General features: G+C 33.8%; 1 protein-coding gene across 1 annotated transcript; it reads left to right on the forward strand.

Moving 5' to 3' along the window:
• Positions 1-1,001: 1,001 nt before the first annotated feature.
• Bsg (immunoglobulin domain-containing protein Bsg) lies at positions 1,002-23,595 on the forward strand. Its single transcript, XM_018543253.1, has 5 exons — positions 1,002-2,001; positions 18,789-19,052; positions 20,943-21,191; positions 21,388-21,832; positions 22,335-23,595. Exons 1-5 carry the CDS (start codon positions 1,926-1,928, stop codon positions 22,378-22,380), a joined length of 1,080 nt encoding a protein of 359 aa, XP_018398755.1. The 5' UTR covers positions 1,002-1,925; the 3' UTR covers positions 22,381-23,595.
• The last annotated feature ends 101 nt before the right edge of the window (positions 23,596-23,696 follow it).

A 23,696-nucleotide genomic window follows, 5' to 3' on the forward strand; every position in this document is an offset into this window, starting at 1 on the left:
CCCGTGTCACACTACGGATGTGGATGCGGATCGCACATCGATATTGAGCCAATCAAAACAAAGCAGCTTTATCTTGATTGGCTGAATTCCGATGCTCGATCCGCATTCTCAATCCGATCCGCGTCCAATTTGGCCAATTAAAATAATAGGAGCAAAAATTCTTTTATTCTCATTGGTCAAATTTCAATGTTTAATCTTCAATCTCAATTTTTAATGCGTAGTCTGATTCCGGCCTTAGAAACTGTAGCAATAAAAAACAGACCTATTGGTCGGTGCCTAGGCCGGTATTCATAGTCAGTTCTTATTTGAAGACTGTCTTAAGTAATGTCTTAAGATGCTAAAGCGGCCCTCTGATTGGTTCGTAACTCTTTAAGACTGATGCCTGGTTTATGCTTCAGGTTTTAATCCCAAGATCCTAAAATTCAACCAATAAAGCTGCCAGTTCTAACCGAAATTTGAACTCTATTGGCTGAAGAGCCAATAAGATTAAGAGCCCCAACACACACTTTTGCATAATGCATAAAGCATGTGCATAAGGAATTTCATTGGCAGCCCCAACACACACTTTTGCATAATGCAAAAAGCATGTGCATAAGGAATTTCATTGGCCCATTTTCTTATGCATGAGTCAATGGACCAATCAAATTCTTTATGTATATGGTTTATGCGTTATGCAAAAGTCTGTGCTCCCCGCTTAAGTCCTTAAGACCGAAGCATAAACCAGCCATAAACCAGGCATCAATTTAAGACGGTCTTGAATATAAGAACTGACTATGAATACCGGCCCTAGTGACTTTTCAGTGCTTTACCAATGAGGTTATATTATTTTTAAATTGGCCAATCAGCGAGCAATGTGTGGCAATCGTGCATGTAGGCAATCGGGACCTTCCGAAAAATACCATATTAAAAAGACAGCAAATCGCCGCAGAGGGCGCGATCGTAGAATTTCGCAGAGTTTATCATTATCGGAAAAAGAGGAAATGGTGAAGTGGAGGGGACGTCGATTGGCGCGTGACAGAACGAGACGGACGTTTGCGTGGCGGAGAAGGAAGAAGAGGTCCCGAAGCAGAAGACAACGATCGCCATTTTTCTTCTGACATTTACTACTGTAGCTGGATAGCTGCTGCGGCTTGCACTGCTCCGCAGTGCTTATCCGTCGTGTGGTGATTAGTGTGTGCCTCTCTCTCCCCCTCTTCTCTATCGCTTCCGAAGGGTGAATCGACGACGACGGTAACGTGGAGAAGGAGAGGTAGAGGAAGAAGGAGACGGTGGTGGAGGGAGCGGCGACGACGACGGGGCGGCGGCGACGGCGACGACGACGGCGGCGACGGCACCTGGATGGTCACTGTGTAGTGCGCATTAAGATAAGAGTGCAGAGATAACGATAAGACGAACGATCAAACGTCAGTGATAGATCGTGACGGCAACGGCAGCGGCGACATCGGTGGCAGAGGCAGAGGAAGAGGAGGAGGAGGAGGAAGAGGAAGAGGAAGAAGAAGAAGAAGAAGAAAAGGAGGAGGTGGAGCAGCAGCAGCAGCAGCAGCAGTTGTGTGACGGGCGTTCTCGCGCAAACGATCCAGTCATCTGTTGTGTACGGCGCGAGAAAAGAGAATTCGCAGTTTTGACGGCCCGTCCGAGAATATTGACGAGGTGACGGTCACGGGGAGTCGCGGCGGTAACGACGACGGTAAGGACAAGGACGACGAGGACGACGGCACGCTATCCCCGCGTACGACGGCCCGTCAACGCGGCAGGAGGCATCGCTCGTCCAGGTGCCGCGTAGATTCCCCTCTCGCCCCCGCGACGACGACGACGACGACGACAACGACGAGGTGGGGCATCGTGCTCGTCGTTGCTAATCGTATTGCCGTGCACGGTGAACACGGTCACGCGCCACCGCGTACGTCGGCAGCAGCGCCACCGGGATGGAGAGGCGAGCCGCTTTTGTGCTGCTGGGGATGCTATATTTAGCGGTGGGCACCCTCGTCACGGTCCAAGCAGGTGAGTCCCCCCCCCCCCTCTCTCTCTCTCTCTCTCTCCTGTTTCTTCTTTTTAAACACACCCCAGACTCTCTCGAGCGGCGACGACCGTACGACCTATGTTCGCGCACGCGACGGTTCACTACTTCCCTGGGGGGGGTGCATTCCAAAACATGACTCTGTCAACTCCGAATATTTTTTATTTTTGTTCAACGTCCAGTTAACAAGAAGGATAAAATGACACTTGGGTTGACAGTGTCGAATTTTGGAACGCAATCCTGCGACTCCCCGGTGTTACCATCCCTCTGACAAGACGTCGAGTCCAATCGAGGGATTCAATCAAGGATTCTCCATTCGAGGACGATGAGGAAACTTCACCTTAGAATACGGCTCGCTCTGTGACTCTTGGTGTATCGTCGTTCTCGCGATGTGCCGAGTCCATACCAAAGTCTCCCGATCATCCCGGTTCCATTTCGACTCACTCGATTCTCCGTCCGAGGACAACGAGGTGACTTCACCTTAGAATACAGATTCCACCGCGGTCGATAACGAACGATTCGCGCGACACAGTGATTCGCATATACAGTTGATGCTAATTGATGTTTATACGATGATTGACAAGCAATTCCGAGATCAAAATAGCGGCAACGATGACCCCGCAGCTGCATCTGTGGAAGACTTACTCCGAACGCAAAAACTCGCCAAGTTAGTTGTCGCAAAGACATCTTCAGTCATTCTTTTGGAAGTGATATATGCAATTTTTTTGATAGTATAATTTTACATTATTGACGGTGTTTTACCAATAGATTGCAATACGTCGAAGACCCGTATTTTCTGTCAACGATAGAAATTCTATCGCGTGGCGATACAAAACTCGGGAGTAACGTTCAACCAGCGTCGCTGCTTTTTGATCACGGTCGTCCTTCATCGATTGGACAAACTATAAGTCGACCACTTTTCGTAGCACGGCCAACGATAAACCTGAAATTTCCTCTAAACTGTTCGAGAACGACTGATTCGCAACAGTGCTCGTTAAGACCGGGCTTGATTTGCGTGACAGACAGATTTAATTAAACATGAGTTAACGATTCACCGCTGCCTCTCGGCTCTCGTGGTTGTAATACGAATAAAGGTAATACGTTATTAACATGTAATGCTTGCCAAGGTGGCGAATGACGCGTTAAAAGTCGGAGCGTGTTTAAATACAGAACTTTAAAATCGAAATCACTGTCGCAATAAAACTCTACACTCAAGAAAAATATAATGATAATAATTATAGAAATGGCAATCATACAAGTTTTGTATTATGTAGAATTAATGTAATACATTTGCATGTTACTTATTAATCTAGTTTAATAATATTCGTAGTTATTAACTACTGACGTTTATGATATTTGGAATATAACTTGATCCTTCAGGATCAGAGACCATGGGCAGTAGAAATATTAGTTAAGTCCGATTTTAAAGTACCAGTTGTACTTTACTAAACCGAATTTAATTAGCATTTATACGATATCTTATGTTAGCATTAATAACTACGGATGTTACCAAACCTGATCAATAATTACATGTAAACGTATTCCGAGACGTATTCACAGTTGAGTAAACTATTTTATAGTTATATTGCATTTATAATATATAAAATAGTTTATTTAACTGTATACATTAATTTTACATAAATATTTACAAACGCGTATATATAATATATATATATTTTTACACACACACACACACACACACACACAGGGTGAGGCAATTCAAACAGGTTATCTAAATAACTCGCTTGTTTTTGATGATATGAAAAAATTACCTTCACCTTTTTAAATGGAGTTATTTATTTAAAAAATTATCCATTTCGTCTACATTCTTTTTGAAGCAATTATGTGTGTGTGTGTTTTTTTTTACACCAACTGATTTGTCCCATTATTCTGTTCATAAAAGTATTAAGGCTCGATTATAAAAAAATTAATAGTTTACGAGATATTTAATATTTTATGTCAACATATGACATAACATTATAACAGAATAAAATATAAGATACAATATAACTGTATTTTTGATATTTGTATATCTTCATACTTTTATATGCAGAATTGTGATAGAAATTATATTACCTATGTAAAAAAAGTCACGTAATTCCATTTAAAAAGGTGGAGGTAACCTTCGTATCTTTTTGGTGCCTCTACATAGATAAAAAAAAAAACGTAACTAAAACACTTCCTCGAAACCATTCCATTTTCATCTGAAACATTTTTTCGTATCATCAAAAACAAACGAGTTATTTAGGTGACCTGTTTTAGATACCTCACCCTGTATATACTTACAGTTATACGTATTATATATATGTATATAAATATACAGTATATACTATAGTTGTGTATCATAGTTGTTACCACTGTGTGGTTGCTACTACCATGTCCTTTTTTCTAAATGCTCGCGTGACAATTCAATACGGAACTATTTCAGATGCTCCTATTGAGAAGTTGAATTGAATTGTTGAAGACCAAGCATTATTCGGGATTAAATACGGCTGTCTGTCGTTGATAGTTACTCTCCTATTTCACACATTCGAACTTGCACGATATGTACGTGAAAGGGGAGGAAGATAAAGTCGCAGTGCTGAACGTATGATGAGAATACCAGGCCTACGGTTCTAGATACGAAAATGGAACATCTCGGGTCGCGTTTCTATCGAGCACGACGTGGATTAATAAACTCCTGTTTAATCTACAGACGTGTTACGTGATTGCAGAAAGAAATTGCGGTATTTGTTATCTCGAGTACATTTTATTTTACAGTCTTCGTATCTCTATCATGTGGATTTTGTCCATAGATTAGATTGCTTGGTCGACGATAATAACCGCACAATTTCCATAATTTGCTCAATGAAGTTGATGATACAGCATTGTTTGGAACTGTCGAAACTTTTGGAAGTTTCAAGGATTTTTTGGATCAATTTCTACCAACGTAGATATAACTTCAATCTCAGATTAATTTATTTTTCGTCTATTTCTAATTCTTAGAATTAGAAGAAGATAAAAAGTGAGTTAAACCAAGATTAAAGTAAATCTACATTAGTAGAAATAGACATTAATTGCACCTTTTTATCGCCATGTTATTGTGAATAAGAGTAATTCCAAAATGACTAAACGAGTGTGTAAAATTTGATTTAATATCTTTTATATATAGATTTCATTTTTACATTACTATTCTATTAAATGTACATCATACATTTTGCAAGTTATATAAGGATTAACAAGAAGAAGTAAATAAATAGGCATTGGTATACTTTTGTGTAATTATTTATTGAATTTTTTTGATTTAACGGAGTAATTTTCTTACTTTTAGTCTCTCCTTTGCAAGAATCTGTATCTGAATCTCCTTATTCTAAAATTATTATCGTGATAATTGAAATTATATGAAATTAAACATTCTGAAGCAAAATCCAGGTATAAATCAATCTTTTGCGCAATAGACATTTTTTTGTTTATACGGAGATAACTTCATAGTTTTATCGCATAAAGACGTTAAACTGATATACGCGTTAGGTATTTGCTTTTCTGATGTGATTTCGTCGAGCTGTAAAAACTGAAAACTTTGTGCCGCAGGTCGTGTTTATGGATACACGTAAACAGTTAATTCGTATACGATCTTTCTTCGCGGGTCAGTAATATTTACGATTCTACCCCTCGGTGTGTCTATCAGAACGAGCACCCATTCCAAGGGGTGGGGGGACAACGGCCTTGAAGAAACTTCCAGGCGAAACCGAAAGTTTGATTTCTCGATTGATTTTCACGTAACACGTGTTGATCACGTACAAAATGCAGCACGCGATCGCGTATTAAACGTGCGAACGTGAATTACAATAGCTCTCCCCCCCCCCCCTCCCCTTCTCTTCCCAGAGCAGTGATGAGTAAGATACTTTTAAAATGATACAGATACAGATACTGTACAAATTAAAATGTACAATATGTAGCTACAGATTATTTGTCAGATACTTCAAAAGTATCTCACAATCAGATACATATATATATATATATATGTACACACACACACACATATATATATATATATATAATATATATATCAAATAGATATTTCATGAGGTATGACATGCAATCGTAATGTTGCGATTCAACGTTTTTGAGATATTGATTTAACATTAACGTGCTGTATGTGAAATGTACATAAGGCCAATGACTGCGTTTAGCTGAGAAAGCAGTTTTGCAAAATTATTGTAAAATCCTTTAACACGATTACTTCTTGTCTCTTTTATTCCTTATGGATTTAAATATATAAAGCAATTATATCGAAGAATTTTAATTGGAAAGCTGCTTTCTCTACTAAATGTTATAATTAATGACGCAATAGCGCTGACAGCTTTCTGAATGACTTAAACATTACTTGTGTACGCAAATCTGTAAGGCACTTCTAACGACTAATATATAATCAGATAAAATATGATCTTTTTTTTCAAAAAGAATATATTTTTTTCACATTCTAAAAAATATCGGTATGGATTAATGGATTTAATATCATACGGTGTCTACATAATTCTTTTCTGAAACTATGTTATTGTTGATATTTCATGATAATTAATATTATTGTATCTGTATGTGTATCTCAAAAGCAGTGAATTGTATTTTTTATATATAGTAATAATAAATACAGATTCCAGATACAAGTTCAGATGCATAAAATGTATCTCTATATTTAGATACATACATCTAGATATTATGTCCAACACTGTCCCGGAATATGTTTTGTTTGAAAGAATTAGGGTCTACGCACAATAGGAGAAATATTAGGAACAGATATTAAATATAAGAATTTTAACCTGTCAGAAAGCGCACATTCCACAGTACACAGTTCTGATAGGTTAAAATTCTCATATTTAATATCTGTTCCTAATATTTCTCCTATTGTGCGCAGACCCTTACTTTTCACTGAAGGAAGGAAGAAGATAAAAGAAACGTTTCTGAAGGAGCGTTTTATCTCTCCGCTAGTTTTATCTCTAAGAATACTTTTGAGGTGTAAGGCTGGGTCCACAATCTCGCCTTAAGAGGCCCTAAGCCGTAAAGCCGTAAGAAATTGACCAATCACAGAATATTATTTTTCTCGCATTCAATTATGATTGGTCAATTTCTTACGGCTTTACGGCTTACGGCCTCTTAAAGCAAGGTTGTGGACCCAGCCTAAAGGAACGGTATTTAAATTATCTTTGAGGTATATAAAAGATGATCTTTAAGTAAATGTGCGACAGGTATATCAATAGATGTTTCTTTGAGTGTCACAGCGGACGCATTTGAAATTTTAACGATGAGATTCATCAACGGGCGAACGAAAAGTTTTCAAGCGGAGACGTCAACAAGTTTATTAACGTAATTTGTGGTTTGTTGAATATCTCGCGGCGTCACTTTCTAGGTCGCTTTAATGAGAGTTATCGACACCGACGGGACGCGTTCTAAAAAAGTTTAGTCGATAATGCTGCAACTGTGCATCCTCGCGAGTCACGGTATGCTGCGCCCATCGCAAGTCCATCGCACATACTCCTTTGGCATACAGTTCTAATCGATCTTTATTTCTCAGAATTCGGTAATTTAGAAGTTCACAATTTTATTACTCCTTTATTTCTTCATAATTTAATTTATTTGTAATAATTGAATAGAATTATATAATATGATACATAGCGTAGTCATATTATGTTAATATAATACAATAAAAAAAAATAGATATTAGAATATAATATGATATCTAATAGATATTCTGGGATAAATGATGACTATGAAATAATAATAGCTCTTATATGCAACGTTTCTGCTTACGATTGTTAACTTGTCATTAACTTGTCATTAATCTTTTGAATATTTATATATTTCAGAGTGTTAATTATACATATATACATTGATTGTCTTTACCAACGTTTGATATTTAAAGTTACATTAGTACCTACTTATGTTTTTCAAATATTTATAGATGATTTTGTTAGAATATTTAAGATTTTTAATGTCCAACTATTAATTATCTTCAGCATTATGAAGAAACATTCGTCGTGTCTAACATATGATATTTTTGACACGAAGAATGTATTACCTATATTTGTTACAACAACATAATTTGAAACTAAAGATTTCCAGAAAATAATTTATTAAATGTATTAAATTATTAAAAAAAAAATATTGTAATATATTAATATTTTTAAATACAATTTTTGGTATAATAATTAATTGTAGAAGTATAAATGTATATTTAAAAAAAAATGTTTTTTTCTTTTTTTTTCGGTTTTTTTATTATATAAGCATTTCCAAAATTTTACAATTTTTTAGTTATTTGTCGTTGTTGTGATAAAAATGAAGCTAGAGGAGAGAGAGAAAGAAAAGAATTTCTTATCAAGTCTTCTTTGATCCTATATTGGTGGGATTATCTTGTTGGATTATCTTTTTCTAACTTTTTTCTAACTGAAGGCGAAGAGCGTTTTTCTTTCTTTTTTTTTTTTATCGATGATAATAATATGATCGCAATAATACGATGCAGCAGTAACTGGGTACGTCATCGCGCGAACGTTACTTTCACGACGGAGAAGAACTCACGAAGTGCCGTTGCCAAGGTTTGAACGTCTCTCAGTACAACTCGTATCTGATTCCGCATGCATGTGCGCGTAATAGTGTAGAGTATCTAGGTATATTGTGATGTTTCATAACGAATGATTGCGACGATTGTATTAATCCTAGTGAGATCCCAGTGAAACTTTGAAACTCTCTTTTATCATAGATATTTAAAATATTAATGAATAATTAATCACTCGGAAGTTTTTTGATAACAAGTTCCTTGATAACATAAAGTCCAAAATTGGGATACATATTTTAAAAATATCAGATATTTTTTTTTTTTTTGCAAAATCAGTTTAAAAGATATGTTATGAAAAGAACGGTTTTCTAAAAATTTAGCTAGATACGGATCCGAAAACAATTTGGTTGGATTATTAAAATAATTATATAAGACATCTATATAAGTTGATTGTTAGAATGTCAAAACTTTTTACAGTATTACTTTCATGCTTGAATTTCTTACATAATTATTTCGATAGTTCGACAAAATTGTTCTTTTCGTATAATAATGTAGTGTCTTTGCAAACACGGAAAGTATAAATAAAAATTTATATTTTTTGTATAAAAATGAGTATAAAGACGTGGAGTAATTCAATATTTACACTTAATAATTTTATAGTTTGAATAAAAATTTTCTCATTCCATTTCAGTTATTTTTTAACGTCATGTCTACATTTTATAAATAATTTTTGGTCAGAGTCCTAAATTGCTGTTAAACTTTTTGCATTCCTTTCAAATAGAGTTCAAAAATTACAACTTTTTAATAATTTTTTATTTTGTTAGAAATATACATATATAATACACTTTAAAGATGTTTTTAACTTTATTGGATTATTATGATTTTAAATTACTTGTGAATAAAAATAGACATATTTTTAGTTTATTTAATAACGATCGGTTAAAAAAACTTAATCACAATACCTATGATTTTCTCGAGCAATATGATCAAAAAGGATACATACTTCAGGAGGTCCCTGTGTGGTAACTATGTATATGCAAAATAAATGTATATCTAGGGAAATTGTGATGTGAAAAGCGAGAGAGCCGCACGTTACGCGGCGGCGGATACGGGTCGAGGTGGAAGATGACGGTGACGGTGAACTATTCGCGCGCCGCGGTGACTTTCGTTGCGCAACAATCGACCCTGTTTTCCGTTCACCCAGAAAACTCGACTCGTTTCTCGCGAATGGTAACCCATATCTGGTATCTGTCCGTCGAAGGGATCATTATAGATATCAGTCCTGATATACATGATGCGGGAACATCAACGTTTTGGTGGGAGAGGGAAAACGCCGTCGGTCAGACGAACGTCGCTTTTACTTCTGCTTGCTTGCGTTTGTGCCAGACGCATGAGAACACAAAAATTTAACTCCGAATAGCTTGCGTGGCCCGCCTATTTTTACATCTATATAAACCGCGAGACACAGCGAATCATAATGTCCCGAATCAAGTCGGAATCGGCGCCGAAAAACGTGACTATCTACCACGATTTCCTGTGGATACTTTGATTAACAACAGGTTTGTTTGCGATGCTTGAAAAGAATTTCCAGAAAATTTTGCACTTGAAACAAGATAAATATATAAAAAATAATAAATAAAACAAGTTTCTGCGGCAAATGAGAGTTAAGCGCATTTAATAAGACGCACATTGAGATTATTCTTACTAAAAAAATAAATAAACAAATTACAAATAGATTTCGCTCGTTTTTTTTTCCAATGCAAAATATAAAGAAATTCGATCTAAATCGAGCAATAAGATATAAGTTTTTATAAAATAAATTACAATGTTAGTACAGCATAAAAATAAAGATATATAAAGAATACAATATTTAAGAAATAATAATAATGATATCAGACGTTTCGGAACCCACGGGTCCTTCCTCAGCCATTCCTGAAGATGTTACAAAGTCATAGAGATGATAATTTTACGATCTAAGCGACATGGTGTGGTATAGATTGTTTCGAATAAATTGATTCTACTGTTTTTTGTGAGTGTGGAAATTATGTAATAAAATCTGTGAAAACAGAAGCATCTTTATGGTTTCTAACTTGCGCCTAACAGAATCAGATGAATACGTAAAGATGCTTCTGTACAAACCACACCATGTCGCTTAAACCGTAAGATTATCATCTCTATGACTTTGTAACATCTTCAAAAATTGCTGAGGAGGGACCCGTGAGTTCCGAAACATTCGATATATATATATACAGGGTGTTTCCAAAATACCGCCCAGTATTTATATAGCGTTATGCCTGATAAAATATTCTTTATATATTTTTATTTTTATTTTATGCATTTTTATATATATTTTTATTTATACTGTATTAAACTTGAAATTTATTTTATAAAAACATATTATTACTGCTCGATTTAGACTAAATTTCTTTATACCCTCAAATTATTAGTTATTATACAAATAAATGTTTTAATTTCTTTTTGGAGCATTCTCAATGATTATACAAGTTCTTACAAGTAAACCTACCCAAGTGTTACTCCGATTTTGATGAGTTTTTAGTATGTTGTTCTCCAGATAAAAGTAAGCGACACGTATTTTTTTTATACGGGCCCATACGCACTTTTAAGGAATGAAACACCCTTTTGAAAAAAATCGGTTTTTCTCTTTCAAAACGAATATCTTTGAAACTATATGAGATAGAACAAAATTTCTACAATGAAAATTGAATGGTTTCAAGAGTACTTTATAACTATAATAAAAATAAATTTTTATTATTTATTTATTGTGTATCTCCACATAAATAATTAAAAAAATTTTTTGTTTATTATAATTATAAAGTATTCTTAAAACCATTCAATTTTCATTGTAGAAATTTTTTTCTATCTCTTATAGTTTCAAAGATATTCGCTTTGAAATAGAAAAACCAACTTTTTGCAAAGGGGTGTTTCATCCTTTAAAAGTACGTATGGGCCCGTATAAAAAAAATACGTATCGCCTATTTTTATCTGGAGAACAACATACTAAAAGCTTATCAAAATCGGAGTGTAACACTCTAAGTAGGTTTACTTGTTAGATTGATACATTGTTAAGATAAATATACATTCGGGCGTTGAAAAGGAAGCGATTGTACTAAGCGTAAAAAGTACGCAACATAAATCTAAAGTCAAGTTGCGGATCCTACAGAATTTGCGAATATCTTCGAAAGACCGTTGCTCTGCACTTGAAAAGTCGAAGGAGATTAAAAGAAGTCAACAAACTTGACCCAGAAGTACCCAGTCTTACTATAACTTTTTGAAGCTGACGAGATAATACATAAATTTCTTTGTCAAAGATTTCAAACAATTCAATTTTTTTCATCTGCAAATTTGGGTTATTTTTATTAAAATGTACTTAGCAGTTATTCTTTTTCATACGAGTTATACTATATTTTAACTCTTTTAAATTAATTAGTGCTATTTAATTAACATAAATTAAATGAGTCTCCCAGATTCAGCACACAGTAAAACTGTGCTACAGATTTTGACTTCGGTAGGTTAAGCATTGACAAGAATTAATGAAATATATAAACAAAATAAGGACTTGCTTTATTTAAAAATGATAAAAAATAAAGTAAGGAATATTGACAATATCAGCATGCTTTCTCTTCTTAATATCTCTTATTTGATCTTTTCTTATTATTAAAAAAAAAATTAATAAATTTTTGTTTATATCATAGCCTTGAAAATATACATACTACCACAAATTTTATTCAAGAGATAGTATTCTTGGATACGTATTAATTTGTTTTCATAATAACTCTTCTGACCATCTCGCGATATCTAGCCATTACGTCTGGGTGGTCGTCTCTATTCTTGAACGCCAGATGAAAAACACTTGCGTCTCATCCTGCAAGGATGCATCTATTTTTACGGTTTTCCAACGTAACGGATCCCATAGTTTCACGATGTGTTCGGAACACAGAAGAGGCCATGTTCAAGATTATGTCTCTCGGAACGAGAAGGTGAGTCTAGGAATATACCCCGAAAGTGTGTCACATCTTGCTTTGATTACCTCACTCAAAAATGCAACACTGTACGGTATGAAGTTTCAGCTAGCAAAATTGAGATATATATATATATATATAGTTGCAAGCTGCGGGAAAGAGACATATTTTTATTTCGAGAGTATTTGTCGTTCATTCACAACTAACGGCAGACAAGCGCAAGATAAAACGGAATGTAAAATGCGAAAAATATCTTTGATTGGAAACAAAATTACAGGAATTACATCGTAGGCTATCGGTTTTTCTCTCCTATGAGAATTCTTCGCGTGCAAACTGCGATACACAGTCACGCGTTGGGAATGTGAATTATGACTATACATTCGAAGGATATGTCCTTCGGCCGCAGAACTCAACTCGCCTCAAATGTCATTCACCTAAAATGTAATCATTTATTTCAGAATCGCGTCACGCACGCTTCTTTCTATTCGCTCTGAGCGACAAGCCGCGTCTGGTTAAGAATTCTTATTTGAACGGAGTAAAAGGTACGATTAGTTTTCCTTCGTCGTTTCAATCGAGAGACATTTCGTCTTCTGACTCGTGAACCTTGTGTGCGGATTTTCAGTTGCGTGGTGCTGTCGTGAAAGCGGGCTTAAAATAACATTCGTAGTTTATTGATTTTCCCGGAGTTACCGTGTCCCGCCGATTCACATTTGAACGTCGTGTCAATCCGCCGGACAATCGGGACAATTCCACTCTCTATCGTCAGATTCGACTGAATTTTGTTTTGGAAGAACGAAGGAAAAAATCAGAATATTATTTGATCGCGATCACGCGATATTATTGAGCAACAGCCGAAGTATTCAATAACAGAAATCAATTTCAGTTAGCAAAATACATTATGGTTTGGTTATTACTGGTTATTATTTACGATCTGTATAACTACGATTGACTATACTCAGTTATGAAGATATGATGCTGACTGTTTAAACGTTATTCGGTTGGTTATTGTCCGAGAATTTGCGTCAGATATAAAAGACTGAGATGATTTATTATGAACACGAAGAATTGATTTACGGCGAAATCAACTGACGTGCGTATATACGAATATTGATTACAGCTTTGATAGTAGCGCTACGGTTTTCGTAATTTTTTGATGAACGAATGTTCTGAAGTATAACATATTTATAATAAACAATATAATTCAAGTATGAAGTAAAAATCATGCAACCGGATATGTTCAAATTAAAAATTAATATATTTAAATTTATTAATAATGATTACTCTAATGATTATTACATGATTATTTTTTATTTTCTAAGAATTTAATTTTTCGAAATATATATTCGAATTTATTTTTGTCGATAAGTGTATAAGAAAAGTTTCTAAAATATTAAAATATTGTTTGTGTTAAACTCTGTACTGTAAAAATTTAATTGAACATTGAACGCGGCTGTGAATAATTCTCTGCGATGAAAATAATTGAACAATGCAATACGCTGAATGATCTGTTCTCAGAGAGAGAATTTTTCCTCGTTTATTAGACAGTTGTCTGACGTTCACGAGTTGGTTATCAGCGTGTTAAATCTGCAACTGCAAGATGAGTTTTGCCTTAAATCTGTTTAGTTGTCGTTAATGAGGCCATCAACATATATTTTGATCACAGAACAGTATCGTGCCGCGACTCGAAAATAACGATTTGCGTTCTGATTCATATTTTCACTGACTATGCCAGACTATGCTTTGTCATTATTTATCACTGTGAAACTACTGTGACGCATATATATATATACGCGTACGTCACCACACTGGTATAATTCTGCTGATTCATCAACACATGACACTTCTGTTACCGAAAGTAGAATTCCACTCGAGCTGTCTGTTCAAAAGCCCTTGATTTATGTATATTATATAAATATAATTCTTGATATATATATTCTACCTATAGATATATATTCCTAATTTGATTTGAACAAGGAATTTTAGCAACAAGAAAACGGAGAAATGCGAAATTAACAAGAAATTTATTGAATCAGAAATTAATCTTTCTTACGTTCAAATGAAATATATGTAGTAAATAGAATCTAAAATTAACCTTTCTTCCAAATATATATATAATAATACTCTTTAATATTGCGTAAGAAATTAATGTTTAGAAATTGAATTTGAAATGGTTTAAATACTAAATTACGAAAGAATATTTCATGAAAAATATTTCAAAGCAAATAGGGAAGAAACGTTTTTGTTAAAATATCTACTTGAATACCTATCTAAAAATTTAGCTATAGATACAAATCTGAAAATAATTTTGCCAGATCATTAAAATAATTATTGTCAATGCTATACATACACAGTAATAAGTCGTTTTGGTTTTTGTGGATTGTCTGCTATTCTTTCATTCTATACCTTTGACCAAATTTAATTGATTTACTTTTTATTTTGACATTGACTGATCAGCATATTAAGAACCGATTTTTAATTAATATTAGTATTGTTTGCGATGCGGTTCTTTGTAATCGTGGCGAGTTCCTTCATTCTCGGGATGATTTTATTATAATCTTAGTTCTTTGAAAATTAGTTCTCACAATTTATTATTTCTGATATTTTCAATTTTTCTGTTTTTCTTCTTTTTCTTTTTGATTTATTTAGTTTTGTCTGTCATTTATTCCGTATCTTAATTATCACGATGTGGAGGAGCCCATTGTTGGTTGAAAAATTGTATTGAATAGTTATGTAAATTAATTTGTTTTTCTGAAGAGGGCTAAAAAGTTAGCCGAAACATATAACAGCGCTATTACCATAATAAAAGATAGTTATTCGAATAAATGGTTTTAGTCTCTTAGTAGTGGTGTTTTTAATTGCGAGACGTCTTCTGCGCTCGACTTCTATTGCTCTTTATTGTCTCCAATTTATTTTTGAAACAATTATTGTAGACATTAATGACGATGCTGCAAAAAATTTTAATTTTCTAATAACGAGTTAGTGAGCGTTCTACATAATTATTTTGGTGGTTTAAACAAAATTATTTTTTCTACCAAAATCGTTTCTTCCATCTGTAATTAAAATGTTAAACAATATAATTAAAATTAATTAATACATCTAATTGATATAAAATTAATTTTTTTTTATGCGTGCTTACACGTTGTGTGAGGAAATAATTCATTTGCGAAACTTGCAAGCAGCAGTTGTTCACGAATATTGTTGAAAGCAATCAGCTAAATTGCCACTAATTGTCTTCCGCGAAAATATTCCGGTTCACATTGCTATGCGGTATACTCGCGAGGATAATTAACCGATTGTACATGCGATCGATAGTTTGTATAGTTACACCGACGGCTATAAGAACATAGGAGAAATCGTTCTCGCACTGAACACCCTGAAATGTAAACATGCGTAAACACGCGTTCTCCAAGTGCAGACGATCGATATTTCAGATCGTTCTCCCTCGTATTCGAGATAAGAATCAATATATTTTTGCCACACCTACTTTTTGCACGTCTTTCACGCAAATTGTTTAAAGTTCAATATTTATCGACTTGCGCCGCAGGTACGATATCGTGAGTTTCGAAATTTTCAGTTTAATTTCGAAACAGAAATAAACCGGTTAATCTTTTCCGATCTGCAAATCGCAATATTTAATATTGACAGAGATTTAACTAAAACAAAGAAACGCTTAACTTCTCGTAAGAAAAACTTGATCAATGGAACTGCGGAATTACAATGGTTACAATGGTTGCTAAAGTAATGGTGCATATATCCACGATAAGGACTTCGGCACATTATCTTGCCTTTTATCCAGCGCGAGCTAAATACTTTCGAGGGTCATCGTTGTCCAAGGTTAACCATTTACGCGAATATCAGTTTACTCTGCGTGACTATAACTTCTTTAGTCGCACAGAGAATAACGGGTGATTTTCTTTGAAATGGCGAACCGGTGTTTTGTACTATAAAGAGAGACATTATTTAGCGCAATAATTATTTATAAAGACACGTTATACTTGTTATCTTTTATTATAAAACAAACTTTAAGTTTATATATTTATAATTCTGTATTTTTATTTCGTTGTGCAATGTGTTAATTGCTAAAGACTAATTTATAATAATTTAGCAATGCTTTTCTTATTTTCTACATTTTTTACAACTTATGAAAAAAATTTGATTAATAAAGTGATTTATTTAAATGTAAGGACAAAATTATATCGTCACAGTTTTTTTTTTATACTTTCCTGTCTTATAAATAAGTTTGAACATTTTTTTTGTCATAAAAATGATGTATAAGACTGATTTAGAGTAGAGATCAAAATGATTGAAAAAAAAACTAGAAACTTTGTAAAAAGCAATTTTTTTTACTTTGATTCTAAAAAGTTTTACCTAGATATATTTTTTGGAGCGTTTAATGATTTCGATACTGTACTATTGTTCTAGAATTTCATTTTTGCATCCAAAGGGTTTCTGTATAAAAATAACTATATAAAAGTATAAATGTGTATAGGGGAGACCTCGGGGGAGACCAGGTCTCGTTGGCACAGCTTTCACAATTTCAGCATTAAGTCCTTTAAATAACTGATTATTATGATTAAACTGTGTTAATATGATAGCAGGAACCTTTTTCTACATTTTGAAACGATTCTATATAATGTACAGTTTCTTTGTATTAAGTGTAATACGAACATTCTGCATCGTAGCCAGCTTGCTCCGATAGTGGGGTAAGTTGATCATAGTATGCATATATCAAGACATAACCTCATATAGAGATTATAGGTACCTATATGGAATAAAATCTGAATGGATTCCGATCGGAATTGTTCTCACAACTTTTACGTGCGAAGTACGAACGATAGCACATCATGCTGATCTATGCTGACCTTGCATAAGTTGCATTAAATATGAATCAACATATCCTATCTCCACATACATTAGATTTTAATGGTTTTATATAACAAATTAATAGTTTATTATAACAAATTACTATCATTACTGAAAATAACATGTATAATAACAAAAACTTTTCTTGTACTTGATAATACGTTATTTAGATTTATTTTCTCAAGCTGAGAAGTATTAATACGAAATATTGAAAAGCTTGAAAATCTACTTCGTGTCCCTTGAGTTTACATTATTCTCTTTTTTTTATTATAATGTTTGATTTAAATGAAACTTAAAGATAAGTACGTATGTTATAAAAGACATATTTTACAGTAACTTTTCCATTGTCTCTTTTGCCACAAATACATAAACTGAACGCAATGCCAACTTATTTCTTGTGCCAACGAGACCCGGTTTCCTCTATACAATGATTATAGTGACAGTGACTCCATAAACATGCATTATTGTTTATGGTTATTTGAACAATATGTTATACTCCAATTTTAAAAGTTGAAAGTTTTATACTGTTGTTAAATTGACGATTTGATTTCGTTGTATATTGGTTGTAATTATACATATTCTAAATTTAAATTAACGAGACAACGCATATCGAAATATCTCCAAATATTGTATTTTTGAATCGACATTATTATTATATATTGGGACATTGCCTTAATAACTAAAATTTAGTATATTTACAATTACAACCAATATACAACAAAACAGTATCAATTTTGCTAATAAAGTATTATTTGTTGACTACAGTATGGTCCATTGTTCGATTAACATTCAAAATCGGAGTAAAATATAAAATATTTATTATTCGAACAATTATCAGCGGTAATATTTAGATCTTTTAAACATTTTAACATATAGAATTTTTTAACATATAGAATTTATTTTCTTGATATTCATCAAGAAAGCTTTACTCCGAAGTAAAAAAAATCTACACTCTAAATTTCTTGCAGTAAAATTTCACTCTAAGACAGTGAAAATACAACCACTTTTGAAAATATTTCACTTCTTAAAAAAAGTAACAATTCTCACTGTTTTTAAAGCGAATCTTCACTGCAAAGGACTGAAAACTCACTTTTTTCGAGTGAGATTTCACTTCTTTGCAGTGAAAATTGTTACTTTCTTTCAAGAAACAAAATATTTTCAAAGGTGGTTGTATTTTCACTGTCTTAGAGTGAAATTTCACTGTAAGAAATTTGGAGTGTGTTTTTCTATTTCTAATTTAGGACAATTAAGCAATTTTTTGTTTGCTATTCTTAATTTTATTTAAAAAACTTGCAAATTTATTTGATTGATACACCGATTTGATTAAACTAAAGATAAAATTATCTTTTCACAGTTTTAACTTGTGTATAAATTTGAATTTTTTTTTTCCGGATAAAAGTGCAATATAAGGGACCGATGATCGTGCGCGAGGGACAATCTTGGATCATCGAGTGCAGCGATTTGAAGAACGATGAACTCGTTAGATGGACCAGGAATGGTCAAACGTTGGAACCTGAGTTGTCCAGTGGTCAGCTAATTGTCCATTCAAAGACCGACACCGGTAGCAGCAAACTCTCGGCATCCCAGGCGACTGAGAGTCACGAAGGAGATTACAAATGCACCTCTGGCAGTCAGGAGTCTTTCCACTTGTCATTATACTTTGGTTTGTAGTATTATAGAACGTATGTCTCATAATTTTGATAAATTATACTATATAATCACCTAAAAATTTTGTCAATCAGAAAATTCTACTATAAAGTTTTTCCAACACCCTGTACACATTTACATTAGCATTTTTTCCTCTTCGTGACAATGTGACACGTGTTTATCACTGTTTCCATTAAGAGGATTAGTGTATTTCACTGTTATACCTATACGTGAACTTATGTCTGTCATCAATGTAATGTGACTTTAATCTTCAACTTACTTTTCATCTTTTCCTAATTCTTGGAATTTTAGAAAAAGGTGAAGAATATAAATTGAACCAAAATTAAAGTTGATCTACATTAAAAGGAATATTAATGTTTTATTATCACGTTTGTTACGTGTTTACTGTAGATTTACCGAGTTTGATAAACAGTTAAATATCGATTATCGGTTAAATTAATAAGTCAAGTATTTACACTTCTAGAAGATACGTGGCCTATATCTGAAATCTTTTCTCGATATGTGATAATATTTAATAACTGATATTCTGCCTCGAATAAATTCCTAGTTGCATGTACAATTATTATTTTATTCACTTTTCTTCTCAATGTATTCTCCAACGAACTCATTAATGTTTAAAAACTAATTATTAATAAAAGGCTCACAAGATAAAAATCTAAATATAATAATGCCTATAAAAGCCAACACAGGATGTAAGTGTGTGAAATACAATTTAATAAAATAATGTAACGTATATGTTTTGACCCTCGTTTTGAGTCTTCTTCAGTACAAAAAAATACTATAAAATAATGTTATGAAATTAGATTTTATGGTGTTTTTTTGAATTATGTAGAATTGAAGGTGTAGAATTGAATTATTATATATGCACATGAAATTGTTACGAAAAATTCATTACTTATCATTATATTACTCATATGTCTTTCTAATCATATAAGATAATCGCTATGTCTTACGTCATACTCTCTATTATATTAGATAATAAAATTTTCAACTGATACATGCGACGAATAATTTTTGTTTGAAAATTATAGCAAAGTTAATAAAAAAAAATTAGATTTTGTTCGCGTTTTTTTGCAATGCAAAATATAAAGAAAAAATGGTCTAAATCGAGCAGTAATAAGATTTTTTATAAAATAAATTTCTAGTTTACAATGTTAATAACATATAAATAAAAAATATAAAATATATAAAAAATATATAAAATAATATAAAAATAAAATCGAACGTTTCGGTACTCATGGGTCCTTCTTCAACGATTCTTATTGATGTTACAATGTCATAGAGGTATGATAAAAGCATAATCTTACGGTCTAAGCGATATGATACGGTACAATTTGTTCGAAGAAATTGATTCTCCTGTGTGAATGTGGAAATTGTGTAATAACATGTCTGAAAACAAGAGAACTTTACGTATTCGTTTGATTCTGTTAAGCGCAAGTGTTACAATAAAAAATATAATAACGCATGATTTCGAACAATTAACGTAAAAATAAATAAATTTATTTTACAAAAGCGGAATATATGAATAATTCGCGTTCTCTTTTCAATTGCTGTGTTTCTCGGCTATTATTACAGAGTATTTATTATAGAATATTTAGGACAACGAGTCCTAAAAAGTATAACTGCAGTGGTAATTACCGACGTTACTCATATATTATAATGTTTGAATAATTCATGGAAAAATTATAAATTAATTCTTTTATTATGTTAATATATATATATATATATATATATATATACAGAAAATATAAAGATAAAATTTTAATTTTAATCTTTAAAATCTTTGCATAGCAACGTTTACACATTACTCATTATTTTCTTTCTTTGACATCGTAATTGCATGGTTATAGATATATACCGAAAAACAACATCTTGTTTGATGCAGATATTAAGATTAGAGTACTTACGGTCAGAGACATACCTTTGGTGCTTGAATGCGCAAACAGAAGCACCAGCGATAAAGTGAGTTGGTTGAAGGAGAAGACACCAATAAAACTGGCGTTTGCTGATAACGAAGATATCATCAGGATTGATAATGAGACTGGTAGCCTGGAAATTTTAAAGGATAAGGAGGAAGCTCATGGAAATTATACTTGTAAAGCGGCTAACTCCACAACCGAGTACAGAGTCGTACGTAAGTAGTCTGCCACTGTTTCTAGATTTACAGAAATATTGTTAGAAGCAAACGATTTACGCTGGAAACATTGTATGAATTTAGTCATCACTGTCAAGGTACCTACTTTAAAAAATGAGAAAACAAGTTTTTTTTTTAAATATATTTTACCAGAAGTCTTGATTTCACATTCGATGCTCTAAATCTAAAATTTCAGCAAGGCCAATGGCGCATCTGGTTGAATCTATCAGTGTGACGGAGGGTGAAAGTCTATTCTTGGTGTGCGGCGGTAAGCAGAGTCCCGGCGTTAAGATATACTGGACCTTTGGGGATCAAAATTATTCGAGTAGCGACGGTCGCGTGAAGATCACTAAAGACCCAGACAGGGGTATTCAAGGCGCCGTTCTGACTGTCGAAAACATCGAGATGAACGATCGCGGTAATGTTATCTGCAGAATGTCGTATAACTGGTCTGATCCCGTATTGGAACATTCATCAGAGGCCAAGACATTCCTCAGGGTGAAGGACAAGCTTGCCGCACTCTGGCCTTTCTTAGGCATTTGTGTGGAGGTTGTCGTTCTATGCGCCATTATTCTAGTGTACGAAAAGAAGCGGAACAAAGCCGAACTTGAGGAATCCGATACCGATCAAAGCCCTGATACGTAAGTGTATTTTTGAATTTGGTTTTGAATTTTTTTTCTTTATGACATTTTATGAAATGCATAGTTACGATTTTGTATTTCTGTTCGACAGAAATTCATTATGCAGTCTTATCTCTCTAGAACCTAGTCCTAATGATGAACTCTCGGAATGGTATGTTCCTTTACATGAGCCCCTCCCATCCGATTTACCTCTTATATCACAGCTCCTATTCACCAGCCATTTTAAATCTACCTCGAATAAGTTTCAGAAACAACTTACTCTAAAATCGACTCCAGCTTGGTTAAATTATTTATAATATCTTGATTGTTTACGAAAAGAAAAATGTAGATGAGAATTATTTTCCCTACTTCACTGCAATTCTATTCTACTTTATAATATATAAATCTGCTTATATATATTATTTATAAAATATGACGTAAATTATGTTAGTGACAAACACTTTATAAATTCTTGTGCGTAGCTATTACTTTGTTTAATATTCTGTTTTTATTAAATTTACAGCAAACCAACACCCAACAAGGAATCCGATGTCAGACAGAGGAAGTGAAACAGCAAATAATTGAATTAGAACGATACGATTAAAGTTGGAGAACGGGTCGTCATGTGTAGAGAGCTGTAATGGAAATCTGTAAAGACAACGGAACACGGCTTTTGAATGAGAGAGAGAAAGATGTGTCGTCATAAATGTGGAATAAATACTGCAAAATGGACAGCAGCGAGCTTGAGTGGGCCATTCATAGTGCGCACCTGTGTGAAAACAGGCTTGTGCAACAGATGCGTACAGAGCAAGATCACACAAGTTACTAACAAATTAAATTAAGCCTTATTACGGGAGTGTTCACTCCGTTTATCAGATGTTCGCCTGTTCGTATTCTTTAACTACACTGCTTTAATCGAGAGATGTGTCGAGTTATGTACAAGTGCCGATGATGACACGAGTGCGTGCCAGGGAATGGAGAGTATGGGTGTGTGATTGTGTGTGTGTGTGTGTGTAAGTGTGTATGTCTATGTGTGTGAGAAAAAGAGAAGGTGGGTGAGAGAGAGAGAGAGAGAGGGAGAGAGGGGAGGGGGGGGAAATAATGCATATATGAGTGACAAGCTAACAAATAAACAGAGAGTTGAAAAAAAGAGATAAAATACAGAGATAAAATGGTGTACCCATCGAGCGGGAATACGATCGCAATTACGTCTAATTTCTTACAAAACGCTTCGAGGTGCATTCTAACAAGCACTAGTTCAATCACGCGTTTATTCGTCACAAACATCGCTCTATTGTCTCGCGCGGCGTTTGCATTCGCGTTCGTGGGTATGCTACATATTAGATTCGCATAGAACTCGTTTCTCAAACTTCGCACGTGTGACCGAAGGAAAAAATTTTATGGTAGAGCCGAACATATGTGCTCGATGCTAGTTATATAATAATAGGAACGCGGGCAGTGCGTGCCACAATTGACTTTCGGATGTATGCTCGCGTACTTTTAAAGATCGCAAGAGAGAAAGAGAAATTGAGAGAGAGAGAGAGAGAGAGAGAGAAAGGAGGGAGAGAGGGGGAAGAAAATGAGAAAGGAGAGAGAGCTTATATTTGGCGTCGTCTTATATTCCATCGCTCGTGAAGATATCCCGGAAGTCTGGCTGCACGCGACGCCGTTGTTAATGACATTAATGTAATTAATACTGTAATATTATTGCCATCGTTACTACTGCTGCTACATCTATAGTTATTATAATTATTACAAGTATTATATCGTTAATTTTATCACTATATTGTAATAATTTATAATCCGTACCAACACGATTCTCTATATCCACAGTTTCGTCATTGTTACAGGCATTACAATTTTTATCCACGACTATTAGCAACCG

This window comes from Cyphomyrmex costatus, unplaced genomic scaffold (assembly GCF_001594065.2).
Source record: "Cyphomyrmex costatus isolate MS0001 unplaced genomic scaffold, Ccosl1.0 scaffold363, whole genome shotgun sequence".
NCBI classification, from domain to species: Eukaryota; Metazoa; Arthropoda; class Insecta; order Hymenoptera; family Formicidae; genus Cyphomyrmex; species Cyphomyrmex costatus.